Below are 12,662 nucleotides of genomic sequence, written 5' to 3' on the forward strand. Positions count from 1 at the left end.
TGATAATATTTCACAACATCACTAGATTTTTGAATTTCATACAGCCCCCTGTGATTTGGCATTTTACATTGACTTTGAGTAATGTCTTCTTTCATGCTGAGTGGTCTTTCAGATTACGCATCATGATGATCCACATCTTCATAAGGTTCTCTGCGTTTGTTCTGGGGTTGATTTGCATGTTTCACAGCCATGCATGTTCATCTCTGGCACATAGAAGCCGACTCCTTTCTCCAACGGTGTGATAGCAGGAAATCCCCCATGCTGTTTATACTCATGTATAAATGTTTGAACAGATGAACGTTGCACCTCCAAATAGCGCCTAAGGATAAACTAATGTACACAATTCTGTCCCTGATATTTTAAAATATATCCACAGACGCTCCTTTATTTTATTCAACTGTTGTGAGTTAACCTGTCTGACATGATGTCATGCCTTGGGTTTTGTAAAAAAAATAGTTTTATAATGCATCTTTTGTCATTCTGTAATTACAAACAGAAATAACTGCAGTAATAAAATAGAAAAAAAAGTTTAGTGTGATTCAATGCTAGACAAAAATAAACAATTGTGGTTTTTATACAATGAATGTAGATATCTGGCATCAATTTTACATATTACACTCTGGATGATCACAAAAGACAATGATCTGAATGCATTGTGTGCTTCTGTCATGCTCCAGTGTCAGTTCTGCTTTGAGAACGGACTTCCTGGTTTGTCAGCGCTGCCCTCTCTCCTAATGACCCCCGTCTTTAACTTCATGAGGCAAACCAGCCTCACGTGTATTCTGCCAGGAAAGATGAAAGCAGCCCGCCTTTAAATGCTTGCAGATTTGTTTTGGTGTTCCTGTGTGGAGGAGGAGTGTCGTAAGATCAAGCAGGGCTACAAATATTTGTGAAATTAGCCGAATGAACCCTGGAAGGTTCTTTCTGATGAATCATAAACCACACAACTGACCTCCCTTTCATCTTTAATTAATGCTTTGATTGCAATTCAGGTGGCACTTTTCAATGTTCGCATTGCGATAGAAGGTTATTTTAGCTTCTGTTTGTCCTGCTAAGTAACGCTGTAGGTCTCCTTGAGGTTTTGTTGTGCTTGGAACATGAAGCTGAGATTTCTTTGCGAGTCTTGTTCATCACAAAACTATTTCAGTTGGCCATCTTTTCATTATTTCACCTCCTGCCGAGCCTTACCTTCACACCTGCCTTCAACTTCTTCACATTTAGTTGTGTTCAGGTCACAAAAGCCAATTTATTGCATGTGGATTTCATGTCAAAAACCAACACAAAGTAGTGCAGGACAGTAAAATGGAAAGAAAATGACACATGGTTAGATTCTCGATTTGATTTAGGTCTGGACTTTAACTCAGCTGTTTAGACACGTTACTATGTTTAAATTTAAACCGTTCTGTGGTAGCTCTAGCTGCAAATTTAGGCTTCATCTTCTGGATGGTGAAGCTCTGCCCAAGTTTCAAGTCGTTTAGTTGTTAAGATTGTCAGATTTACGCATCTGAGCTGAGGCTCTCTGCAGCTCCCCCAGAGTTATTATGGGTCTCTTGACTGCTTCTCCAGCTAATGCTCTAATTTCTCAACTTGTCAGTTTCTAAAGATAGATTAAATAGCTCTGTATGATATATTACAAGCTTTGGAAGCTTTTTTATTCACTTAACCTAATTTAACTCCATGTGTTCTTTGATTGTCATGATGATGGTTTTCTCTAATGTTCTCCAACAAACCTGCATAGAATATCTGGATCTCCCAATAAAGTACAATGAAAGATGTGGCTACAAAGTGACAAAATTTAAGAAATATTTAGATGATGAATATTTTTGCAAGACACTGTACTCGTGTTTCTGCTAACTTACCTTTGGCTCACAATGTCAGGCTCTTATAATGAAGTACTAATGTCAACTCCAGATATTTAGTGATGTATTTATTATTTATTGATCTGTTGTATGTAAGATAATTGTCAACTAAAAGGCATCATTGCTGAAATAATCACCTGCGCATGCTAACATATCCAGATTTGAAGATACAGGATTACAATCGGACAGGGAAAATACCACTTCAGTCACATGTGAGTCACATGGCACAAGAAGATCGAAGGTTTTCTGAAGAGAAGCACTACAATGTAGTTAATGCAGTGGACACTTTTTTCTGCATTTATAGAGGCTTATAGAAACAGCACCGCACGTAGGAGCAGAACCAGTACTGCCTGTTGCTGCACTTCAGAGTTTAAACCTTTAATTTCTTACCACCCTACCTGCATAAATCCTCCCTCTATGCATAATCCTATCCCTTCTTAATCTCTGGATGTCTTATCAGACTTAATTTACTTTACTTTACTTCCCCTCACTTGTGTGAAAGGGCTTTTTGTCTGGGCTCCTTATTATAGCTGGGTCTCCTTTCAGTCTCAGGCGTTTTCCTCCTGAAAAAACAAAAGGTTGTTTTTTTTTGTTTTTTGATTTCCTATAAATCCAATTACATTTAAAGGTTTTGCTTGATATAAGGGTGAAGTAATCTGTTGTTCCCAAATGGCACCCTTCACTGTGATTACCACCTTGGTAAGAATGTCCAAATGCTTTAAAATTAACTGATGTTTTATAGCTGAAGTGTGATGTATTGACAGAAAATGCTAAGCTCTTGATCTGTGAAATTTAGAGAGCCTTTTTAAACTCCCTTACAAGCTTCTTCACTATGCTTAGTGGCAAGATAAACATCAATCCAGCCTCATTTGTCATAGCTGCAATGTGGTTAATGTTTTTTTTTTATTTCTTATTGCTCTGATTGTAGATATTAGAGGCGTAAATTTGCATTAAAAATCATATGGTATTAATTATTCAACAATGAAGGATGATCTTGAATCTTTCTTGACTTAGTAAAAACTAAGCATATAAAAATAATCATCAAAGTTCACAGTTAGAAAATGTACGTTACCTGACGATAAATGTTTTTTATCCAGATATGCAGCTTTCATGTAGGCCTGCACAAGGCAAAAACAATAAATAAATAAATTAAGAAAACAAACTGCAAACTATATTAAAAAATATTTATGACAAATTGAACTTAGCCAAACCAAGTTCAATTTGTTTCTCTATCGATTGCATTTGGCTCAAAAATCACAAAGTTGCAAAAGAAATCAAAAAGTATTGTGCATAAACCACCTAAATGCACACATTTTAAATAATGTTTTATTGGTTAGGTACACATGCCTGCCAAACTGGAAGGTTCATCCTGAACATTTTCAGTTTGAACTGTTACATACCAAAAAAATAAAAGCAAGTTTACATTAGCAGCACTTTTCCTCAAACTGACATTCAGACCAACAGACATTTGCCCGAAGGGATTTTTCTTGTCCTTCCTATTTAACGGGTGGCTAAAAAAATTGGTTTCTATAATACAGTAAGTTGTGGGTCAGAGATCAATAGTTAATCAGCAGTCTGGCCAACTTTTAGGATGTAAAAATATTTTGCATCTATAACCCCTATTATGCTTTTAATTTTGAAAAAACAAAATCTAATTGAAACATTTTCTATTAAATTCATTGTATCAAAATTAATTGAAGTTATTAGAAGGACTGCAGTTGTAATTTTGTAAAAACTCATATTTTATTCCATAATATTTTTTAAATACTAAATGTAAAATTTTTCTAGATATTTGCTGTAGTACTACAATATAAGACATTTATAAACATATTTATCCTGGGTATTAGTACAAATTGATAGCATGGGACTTTAGCAAAAATATTTAATGATTGCAGCTGTTTTTATTCTTAGTTGATTTGCAAATTAGATTTCAGTAATAGATGTAATTTATATTTGGACCATCCTATTCTGATCTGAGATTACCGGAATTACCTGAATTGGATTGTGTGTAACTGGATTTAAACTGTGCCTGTCGCTTTTGCTTAAAGTGTGCTGAGAGGACTTTTAACCTTTTATAACTACACTGTGCTGAAATTATTTCAACTTAATTCTAAACCTTTACAGAGTATTTAGTTTTTAATGTTTAAATAAAGGTATTTATATGTTATTTGCACGTACCTCTTTATCTTTCATGTGATTGCAGATGTGATTCAGTTAAAAAGCAAAAAATAAAACACATTTTTCCAAAAATTATTCAAAACGAAAGTGAAACCGGATTGCGTAACGGTCTTTCTTTAGAACAAAACTACATGCCGGTGTTTGGACAGTCAGGGCTTCTCTGTCACAGCGGCTCCAACTCACAGACAAGTTTTTTTTTTTCTTTTTTAAAAAATTTCCCTTCAGTTTCTCATACACTGAACATACACTCGTCTCCAACTGGTTACAGAGCAAATTTTCACTCTGTAAGAGTAGCTGACCTGCAGAAAGGGGGAGGGGAGAAATCAGAGGAGATGTGGTGTGTGAGTTGGCGTGTGTGCGTGTGTGTGCAGGGGCGTACAAGTAAAGCCGGCTGACTCCAGGGGGAGCAGGAGGAAGAAGTGAGGCGGGCAGAGAGAGGGACGATGAGAGACGACACACAGGCAGAGGAGAGTACAGCAGAGCGGGCGGGCAAACAGTTCGAGGGCTTGTTGATTGGTGTGTGTGCATGCTGTAAGTTGACCCCACTGGGAAGTGCACCTATGGGCTCAGCCCTCCAGCTCCGGTGTAGTACCTCATGGCTGGCAGATTAAAGGATGAGACCTGAGGAGCAAGCCGCACGGCTCGGCATAAAGCAGAAGCAGCCATGAGGAGCAGCCAACAGCGGGTCCTCACCACGCCGCAGCAGCATGTCATGGTGTCCACCTGTCAGTAACTCCGAGCACTGAGGTGTGTGAGACAGCCAGTGGGTCTGAGAAGGCAGCAGGCGGCTGGCTATAAGTTAGGTTGTGTGTTTTGGGCTGTGTCCCTGTAGGCTGGCGCTGTGGCTCTGTGGTTCTGTCAGTGGCTTTGCTGACTGCGTGCTTTGTGGAGGGGACTCAGAGTGGAGCGGAGGATCCAACGGGCATTTGATGTCCACAGAATGGGACATGACATGACACTGCATGTCCATTTGAATCACTTCTCCATGTGTGTTTTCTTTGGCTTTGTGTCGTAGGACATTGTTGCCCAGCCGTGGTTCCTGGGACACGCCGTCCTGCACGTTTTGCATGCCTGTTGCTCAAACAACACGCTTGATTCAAAGGTGTGAAACACCTCAACGGCTCATTGTCAAGCTCAGCAAAAGTCAGTTAGTTACTCATGAAAGAGCGTCAGATGAGTAAAAGCGGGGAATCTTCTTTAACATGCAGGACGGTGTTGCTTTGACTCTGGGAAACACTGCTAGGTGATTCCAGCAGCAACGGAGGAACTCTTCATACCTCACTCATGAATAGGCCTGCATGGCTGTTTTTCTCCATGCAAAACGTGTGAGCAAGATGCAACATGATTTAGAAATGAAAATGATTTGCTGTGTTGGAATTTTAATTGTGTTTTTGAAAAATGATTGGGAGTTAGTGTAAGTAGTCGCATTTACCCATTGATTGTTGCTCTAAATGAGCCTTGAGCAACATATTTGTGCCTTATTTTAAGTCTCCTGCTGACTGATGCACACTGGAGTTGTGCTGTTTTAAAAAGTCAGAGCAAGTAAAGATGGCAGAAGGTTTGGATTTGAAGACATCAAACATGGATCAAAGACACATGATGTGTCAGAATTGCTTCTTGTGGATGAAACCATTCAGCAACACGACAAATATATTCATTAAGTGATGTATGTGTATCTAACACTGAGAGAATGACTGGAAAAAATGTAAATGAACTCATAAGAGGGACTAAACACGAGCAAATTTGACTTGTCAAGATATATTTTTTATTATTAGTAAAAACATTTAGATATAATTAAAATTTTTAAATGAAATAAAATTATATTAGAATCTATAAACTATACATATAAATCATTTATTTAGTTTCTACACTCAAATATATTTTGTAATTACTTTTAAATTTTAATTCCCCAAAATAGTTAAAATACACAATGTTACTCATTCTAATTATGTGATTTCTAGTTTTTATAGTAGCCTGCATTTGAGTGATTTACTAGTTATTTTAAGGTAATAATTAACTAGAGAATATTGACTTTAGGCCTTTCTTTCAAGGTAATATATAGATGATATAACCTTTTCTTATAACCGAGCAATTTTATAAGGAAGTTAAAATGATTGGACATATATATGTTTTAAAATGAACTGTACATGTATATATATATATATATATATATATATATATATATATATATATATATATATATACAGTATATATATATATCACTTTCACTGCAAATCTAGTTAAAAATAAGGCCTAGGCCCACATCATTCCTGTGGTTTACAGTAATTTTTATAAGATACTGGATCCAGAAGTCCAAACTTCTGGAATGACTGGAATTTCTCTTGCTGTATTTCATCTTATTTTAGCAATGCTGGTATTTATCTTTGAATTTCCCTTTAAATAAAAGCTTTTAGGCCATTTTTGTTATGCATTTTTGTGTAAATACCATTTTACTGTAAGGCAGTGGTAGTTTTACTCAAAGTTATATGGTGAGATTCTCATAAAACTGAAATGTAAATTAAATCTAAAAGGCTCTAATTTTTTTGACAAAAAAATCATCCTTATGCAGTATAAACATGCAAGTTTTTGTCATGAAAAATAAAATAGCTAATATCTGCAGTTCTGTACTAGAGCATTAATTGCTTAAATCTATTCAGAAAATATAAAATATTGTTCTCTAAACTCCAGTGCACTATATCAGACTTAAATCATCGCTCTAGGTCAAGTAACATAAAAAAAAACAACCAAAAAAAAACCCACTGCTTCGCATTTCTGTATTTACATTTTTTTTATTAGCCAGCTGAGCAAGTGAGGATAGCAAGAGGAGACATATGTCAACAGGAAGGCTGCGGCTCACATTAGAGAAGCATGCGCTTCCCTGCTGAGCAGCCACACCGCACACTATCGAGTGAAGTAAGAGACGGGCAGGTGAACCTGCTGAATCCTGATGAGCCCTCGCCCACTGAGGTCTGGGAGTGAAACAGAAACAGGCACCTCAGAGCTACACGCTGAGATAAAACGTTTAGCAATGCCACGGAGCAGCAGCTTTGTTCACTCTGCAGCGCAGAGTATGAAATGTGTAAGATGTGGTTAGGGAAGGAGAGCAGATTCACTGTATGTTTTCCAATGGGCTCGTGAGGATGTTTTTTTGTTTTTTTTTTCATGTCACATTAACAGCTGGAAGGACAAATAATATTTATTCAGGGTAGGAAATGCTGGGGAAAGTATCACTAATATTTTTCATGGAAAAACTAAATGTAGGCTTCAATGTAAATAGCTGTTATTATATATTGACAAAAGTAATTTTTTGCCATCAAAAAGGAATTCTTAATTTCCTAACCAACATAAAACTTTGCATAGCAATGTGGCTTGAATTTTAAGTCTTTTAGTCACAATATTAAATATTTATTTTAAACTAAATTTATTATTTTCCAAAATAGAATAGCAAAATTCTGTTTTACATTATTACAGCTATGTTAATGCTATCTATAACATTTATTATTAATTAGACAAAGTCTAAAGCAGACAAATAAATAAACAGAAAAATCCAAGTCTCACCAAAAGCAGAGCTCTGTGTTCAGGCACAAAACATGCTTTCTGAAACGGACCCCAGCTCCCCATCCACTGATAATCTTAAGCGAACAGGTTGTATGTTATTAATGTGAAAGCTGACAATAAGCAGCTTTGAAGGAAGACCACTGTAGGGTTCTGTCAGAGTTGACGGGGTGACAGTGCAGCAGAGAGAGGAGGGACACAAAGCGTCGCTGCTAGGGTAGGAGATGCTGGGACTTCAAAAATGTCTTGAAGAGAGACAGAGACGTCCATGTTTTGGTAGCACTCAGTAGGTCATTTCACAATCGTTGAACAACACATTATCTTGTCTTTTTTTAATATAATTTTTGATTAATTTCTCATTTTTACTGTCACTTTTGTCCCATACTTTGTCCAAGTATGACTGTCTTCATTGAGCTATGATTTATAAATAGACTTGTGGAAAGTTGTGCACCTTTGACATTTACATTTACACAATGAGATCTTGCTGTTCCTATGGAACTACTGTGCTTAGCAAATAATGGCTTTTGCCAAAAGATTTAAAAGAGCAAAAGTCAGGAAAATTCAATCAGGATAGCTGCAACGATGGGAGATGTGATCAGAAGAAGACTGACTGCTGGAATGAAGCAGCAAAGTATTTGTCAAAGCTTGCACACCTTTATTTGATTTGTTTGTTTTTCAGTGCATTTGTATGGGATTTATATAAAATTATACACATACAATTATACTTTATTTTATTCAAAGCAATCTGGCAATTTAACAAGGTTGTGGACATTTTTGAGGGCCGTTGTAGGATACTGTAAACGATTTGTACTATTTTGATTTGCTGTGATAGCATGATATTTTTTGAACAATGTTTTCATTCAGTTTGAATTAAATACCAGCTCAAACCAGCCTATACAACTAATCCCTAGGCCCTAGACCAGACCTGCAGGGCCAGTGTCCTGCAGCTCTTAAATGTCTCCCTGGTCCAACATATTTCAATCAAATAGCTGAATCACCTCCTAAGTGCAGTCAACTTCTCCAGAGTTCTGCTAATGACCTCATTATTTGACTCAGGTGTGTAAAACATGTAAAAGTTGCAGGACATCGGCCCTTGAGGCCTGAAGCCCACCCCTGCCCTAGACAATGTAGAGATGATAATACATCAAAACTATGGGTCATGTACTGTAGCAATTAGTCATTCATATTTTCAGAATCACAAGAATGATAATTAATTAGCAAATTGAATGATTATATTGAAATATATTCTCTAATAGAATCAAAAAATATCTTATCAGTAACTCCAGTATTATCAATCAATCAATCAAATTTTATTTGTATAGCACATTTCAGCAGCAAGGCATTTCAAAGTGCTTTACATCATATCAAACACAGAAACACAATGCAACATAGAATCAATAATCAAAACACAGCATTAAGTCAAGTTCCATCATTAAATTTGTAATTGATTACATTTCAAATACAATTTTAAACAGGTGGGTTTTTAGTTGAGATTTAAAAGAAGGGCTATTAGAAGGGCTTTATAATATTGTAACAGCGTGAAGCAAAGTGATTAAGTAAGTTGAGAATGAACATTCGAGTATTACTAGCTATTTAAAGATTTAACTTTAATGAAATGCCCCCCACTCTCTCTGAAAGGTTTGCACAGAGCTTTGTGGATTATTTGGATTCAAAATATCTGACTATTTCAAAGAGAGGAAAGAAATTTATTCATAGGAATGAAGGTGTCTTGATGCTAAAAAAAAGTCTCACTTTTGACCCAGATCTTGTTTCTTCTTTAGAGAAAGCAAAACACCTCATTTTCCAAAGTTCTTATGGAAATTACTTTTTAAATTAAGTGAGAATAAAGCAGCAACAATCTACAGTTCGTCAGCAAAAGCAGTGCAGTGTTTTTTTTTCTACTTCCAGAAAGTAGAAAAAAGCTCAGCTTCTATATGTCAAGATAAAAATGTTGACAGCCATGCGCAGAATCGAAAGAGATTTCTACACTGTGTTTGTTATTTGTTACTCGCTGCATCAGAATTTTGTTTCTCGTTGTGCTGCAACACATCTCAGGAGCTGAAGGACATTTAAGCACTTCCCTCATACAAATCCTTTTATCTCTGCTCCACAACAACTGCCCAGGTCTCAGAGAAGCACTTAAGAGTGCTGCCCGGAAATGGACTGTCCTCAGTCTTAATCCGGGGAGGAGAAGGAGTTCACGGTGGGAGAGCCACCAGAGACTGAGACCAGGATATGCAGGATATCCTCTGCAATGAAGGGGTCTCCTCCTAAATATTGTTGACTTGTTGCTGCCTCTTTGAGATTTCAGAGCGTTTAGACGCTTAAGAGCTTAAGGGCCAAACCAGAAATTGGGTTAATTGAGATTAGACGATTCTGTAGTCGGCGTAAAAGGACCACCGCCTTATTTCCCCGGAGCTACCTGAGTCGTATCGTGTACTACGTTACCCTTGTTTTGATAGATTGAGCCACACGAAAGACATGCGAGAGACATTAGCTTACATACATGCAGTAGTAGGTGTAAATGCAGCTGGCCATTAAGATGATCACATTATGCTGTACTTAGTACTACACTACAGTTATAAAAGGAGCAGAGAAATTAGTGTTGCTTACTCTGTGCGCAGACGGCATTGGTAATACGATCATGAAATAGGTGCGTAATCACATCCCCCCCGATGATTTATGACTGCAGTTGTGTTCAGTTATAATTTATCTGTATAATATCACTTACGGTGGACAGATCACATTCCACTCAGTTCAGTTTATTTTATTTTATTTTTTTCTGGGACTGGTGAGAAGTTGTGGTAAAGTTGCGTCAACGGCCAGTCCACATTTCAGATGAAAAAAAAGAAAATCTTATTTTATTCAAATTTACTCTCCTTAAGCATTAAGCAGCAAATTTGCTTTTATGTGTGTGTGAGAAACAATGGTTAGTCTTTTGTAATTTGAGTTGATCGCAGCGAAAAACAACACATCCGAGTGTTGACAGCCAAATGGAGGCGGGAGAGAAGAAATGACAGGTAAATGGAGGAAAACAGGCTTTATCACTCAAGTGAATTAGGCAGGAGCTTTCCGGCTGCGGGGATGAAATGTTTGTGGAGTTTTTACTCTGAAAGAGCTTGACTGAAAGGCCATTTGGGAAGGCCTTTCAGTCAGCCACAGAGAGGCTCCCCTGCTGCGTGCAGGCTGGCATGCTTTATGAGGCGTCGCTGACGTCCAGACACAAGAGCAGGGGCAAACAGTGCTGCTAAAGGCCTCGTTAGGTTTAATGATGAGCGCGTCGGAGAAACTTTAATTGCTTTCTTCGGCAGCAACCGCCGACACTGTATTGTTGTGTAACAGGGAGTTTTTAATGACAGGAGACTGTTAGAAGCATATCAGGTATGACATTCGCACAGTAAGGTGGCAATGTGTATAAAAAACAAACACACCAAAAAAAACATGGTTTCACTTCATTAGAACATCAAAACAAACATTTTAAATAAACATGTGTAAAATAATTAATAATTTTTTAACAATTATTCCAATTTATGCCTGTTCCAACCTGGAACTTGTAAGCAGCATTGAAGCCAATTTGAGTTTGGTGAATCATTTGAGAATGATCAGAAAGTCAAATCAGCAGCACAGTCACCCGTGTTGCATTTGATTAAATGTAAAGCTACAAAAAATTAAAACAGTCTGGTTGAATTCTGTTTATTATTTTTACATAGCAACACTTTTGCATCAGCTCTTTATTTGCCATTGATTGTTTTTAAAGACCAAGATTTTTCATCCATTGCGATATATTTCTTGTGCAACACTGCAATGCAAAACCTTTCTTCATAATTTTGTCTGCGCCTCGTTGTGCAGCTGGTCATATTTATAATTTCTGGAGGTCAACTGTAGCACAACAATACCCCTGACCAGAAATTTTCATTTAAACCAGGGTTGGTTTTTTTGGTTGCTGTTGTCTTGGGATTTCTCTATTTGTGGTTTCACATGTGGGCTGCTTTAGCTGTTATGTACTTGGTATTACCTGCACAGAGACAATTTTATGGCAAGCTTGAGCAATTAGAGGGAATGAAAAAAGAAATCTGGGCACCAAACAATTATCTACAGAGGGACTGGGTGTTTGGGCAGCAATAGATGATGAAATTAATGACACAGTCAGTGGGAGAAGCAAACAGACTGGGAAGTATGCCTTAAGACAGAAGAAACTGATACAGAAAGGCCCTTAAAGTAAAAATCCACAATACTGCATCCACTTAGAAGGATAAAGAAAGCCTTTACAGGCAGTAGAACCTCCACCAAATATAAGACTTTCAACTCATCTTCACTCAAACTCTATTAATTTAAATCTGAACGTCAGTATTAATTGTTTGGTAAGTCACAGTGGAAAAGACCAAACATCACACCATGATGTGTAAAGTTTAGCCAAAACCAAACAAGAGCAGCACAGAAACAGGGGTAGGTCAAAGGTCAGTAAACAGGAGTTTCTAAAAGCTGCTAGAACAGGAGGCTGGATCAGGTCTGACTTTGGTATGTTGGAGCCTGGCAAAAATAAATCCTTTGGTGAAAATGGTCCTGTAATTCTTGTGGAAATCAAATGGTCTCCCAGAGTAGCAATTTGCTACAATCTCTATTTTTTTCTATTTGTTTATTTTTGTTATGCTTTATGGCTAAATTCTGAGTGCTTTCTTATTCTTAAATTTGGTTGCAAATTATAGTTTTCTTTACACAGAAAAGAGGCTCTTTATATATATATATATATATATATATATATATATATAAGAAGAAAAGAATAACACATTTTCCTTCTTCAGTCCATTTTCATTTGTCTTTATACACAAACTGTTTTATTATTAGTATAATGTTTTGGTTTCAATGGCTTTTATGTGCAGTCCAAATGTAAAATGCATTTTTAAACAATAATCGTAATGTAAACTATCACATCTTTTGCTGGCATACTAATAGTCATAGCAGTTCTTTTAGGCTTTACTTCCATTTGCATTGTAGGTTTCAGTGCCTTAAGTACATTGGCTAAATTTACTTTACCTTCTTTAGATCAAATAACATTTCAAATGCTTTGAT

The 12,662-nt window shown here is 36.8% G+C and overlaps 1 protein-coding gene across 3 annotated transcripts in view; it reads left to right on the forward strand.

Annotated features, from left to right (window-relative positions):
- The window catches only part of igf2bp2a (insulin-like growth factor 2 mRNA binding protein 2a), a 71,311-nt gene that overhangs the window by 21,260 nt on the left and 37,389 nt on the right, over window positions 1-12,662 (forward strand). The window contains exon 1 of one of the 3 annotated variants that reach the window (XM_028022331.1): window positions 4,547-4,568. The exons of the other annotated variants lie outside the window; for them this stretch is intronic. Within the exon in view, the coding sequence (XP_027878132.1) occupies window positions 4,564-4,568 (5 nt within the window). The 5' untranslated portion in view covers window positions 4,547-4,563. Of the gene's footprint in view, window positions 1-4,546; window positions 4,569-12,662 lie in introns of those variants that run through there. 3 annotated transcript variants of the gene reach the window in all.

Source organism: Xiphophorus couchianus, chromosome 7 (assembly GCF_001444195.1).
Source record: "Xiphophorus couchianus chromosome 7, X_couchianus-1.0, whole genome shotgun sequence".
Taxonomy (NCBI): domain Eukaryota; kingdom Metazoa; phylum Chordata; class Actinopteri; order Cyprinodontiformes; family Poeciliidae; genus Xiphophorus; species Xiphophorus couchianus.